The sequence below is a fragment of the Gavialis gangeticus genome, unplaced genomic scaffold, assembly GCF_001723915.1.
Source record: "Gavialis gangeticus isolate Ggan-Ray unplaced genomic scaffold, GavGan_comp1, whole genome shotgun sequence".
Taxonomy (NCBI): domain Eukaryota; kingdom Metazoa; phylum Chordata; order Crocodylia; family Gavialidae; genus Gavialis; species Gavialis gangeticus.
In genome coordinates, this window is record NW_017728964.1 from 9,233,436 (window position 1) to 9,233,919 (window position 484).

The window sequence follows — 484 nt, forward strand, 5'->3', positions numbered from 1 at the left end:
AATTGAGAAAATGGGATAAAAGGACTGAAATTCATGATGTGTGTTTTTTGGTAACATAACCTTTTCCTTTTACTTCTCTAGGGTGCACTCCTAGGAAATGTGGAAGAGGCATAACTGATGCATTGATCGCTAGAGAGGAAGCCGAAAGAATCCGTAGGTAATTTTTTTTTTCCTGTTTAGCTTTTTAAACGTCCCTAATGTTAGACTGGAAGAAAGCAGAATTTCAATGATGGTGCTTACAGCCTGTAACTGATTTTAAGCTTGTTAGCTGAAGGACTAAGGCTAATGATGTAGAGCATTAAACAGCTTTTTTTCGAAGCTGCTTTTTCATTTAGCAATAATCTGGAGCAGACTCTTCCTAATTTAACAGAGGCTAAGGAGAGAAACCCAAAGGCATATGGCATTGCCCTGGATTGAACACAGTCTTATTTAAGTTGGCTCATTGTTTTCTGGCAGTCTTTTCCTCATTTTTTTTTTTTTTTTT

The 484-nt window shown here is 36.8% G+C and overlaps 1 protein-coding gene across 1 annotated transcript in view; it reads left to right on the forward strand.

The window, feature by feature from the left end:
* OGFOD3 (2-oxoglutarate and iron dependent oxygenase domain containing 3) overlaps window positions 1-484 on the forward strand; it is a 176,857-nt gene that overhangs the window by 51,965 nt on the left and 124,408 nt on the right. The window contains exon 3 of the mRNA XM_019501553.1: window positions 82-157. Within this exon, the coding sequence (XP_019357098.1) occupies window positions 82-157 (76 nt within the window). The remainder of the gene's footprint in view (window positions 1-81; window positions 158-484) is intronic.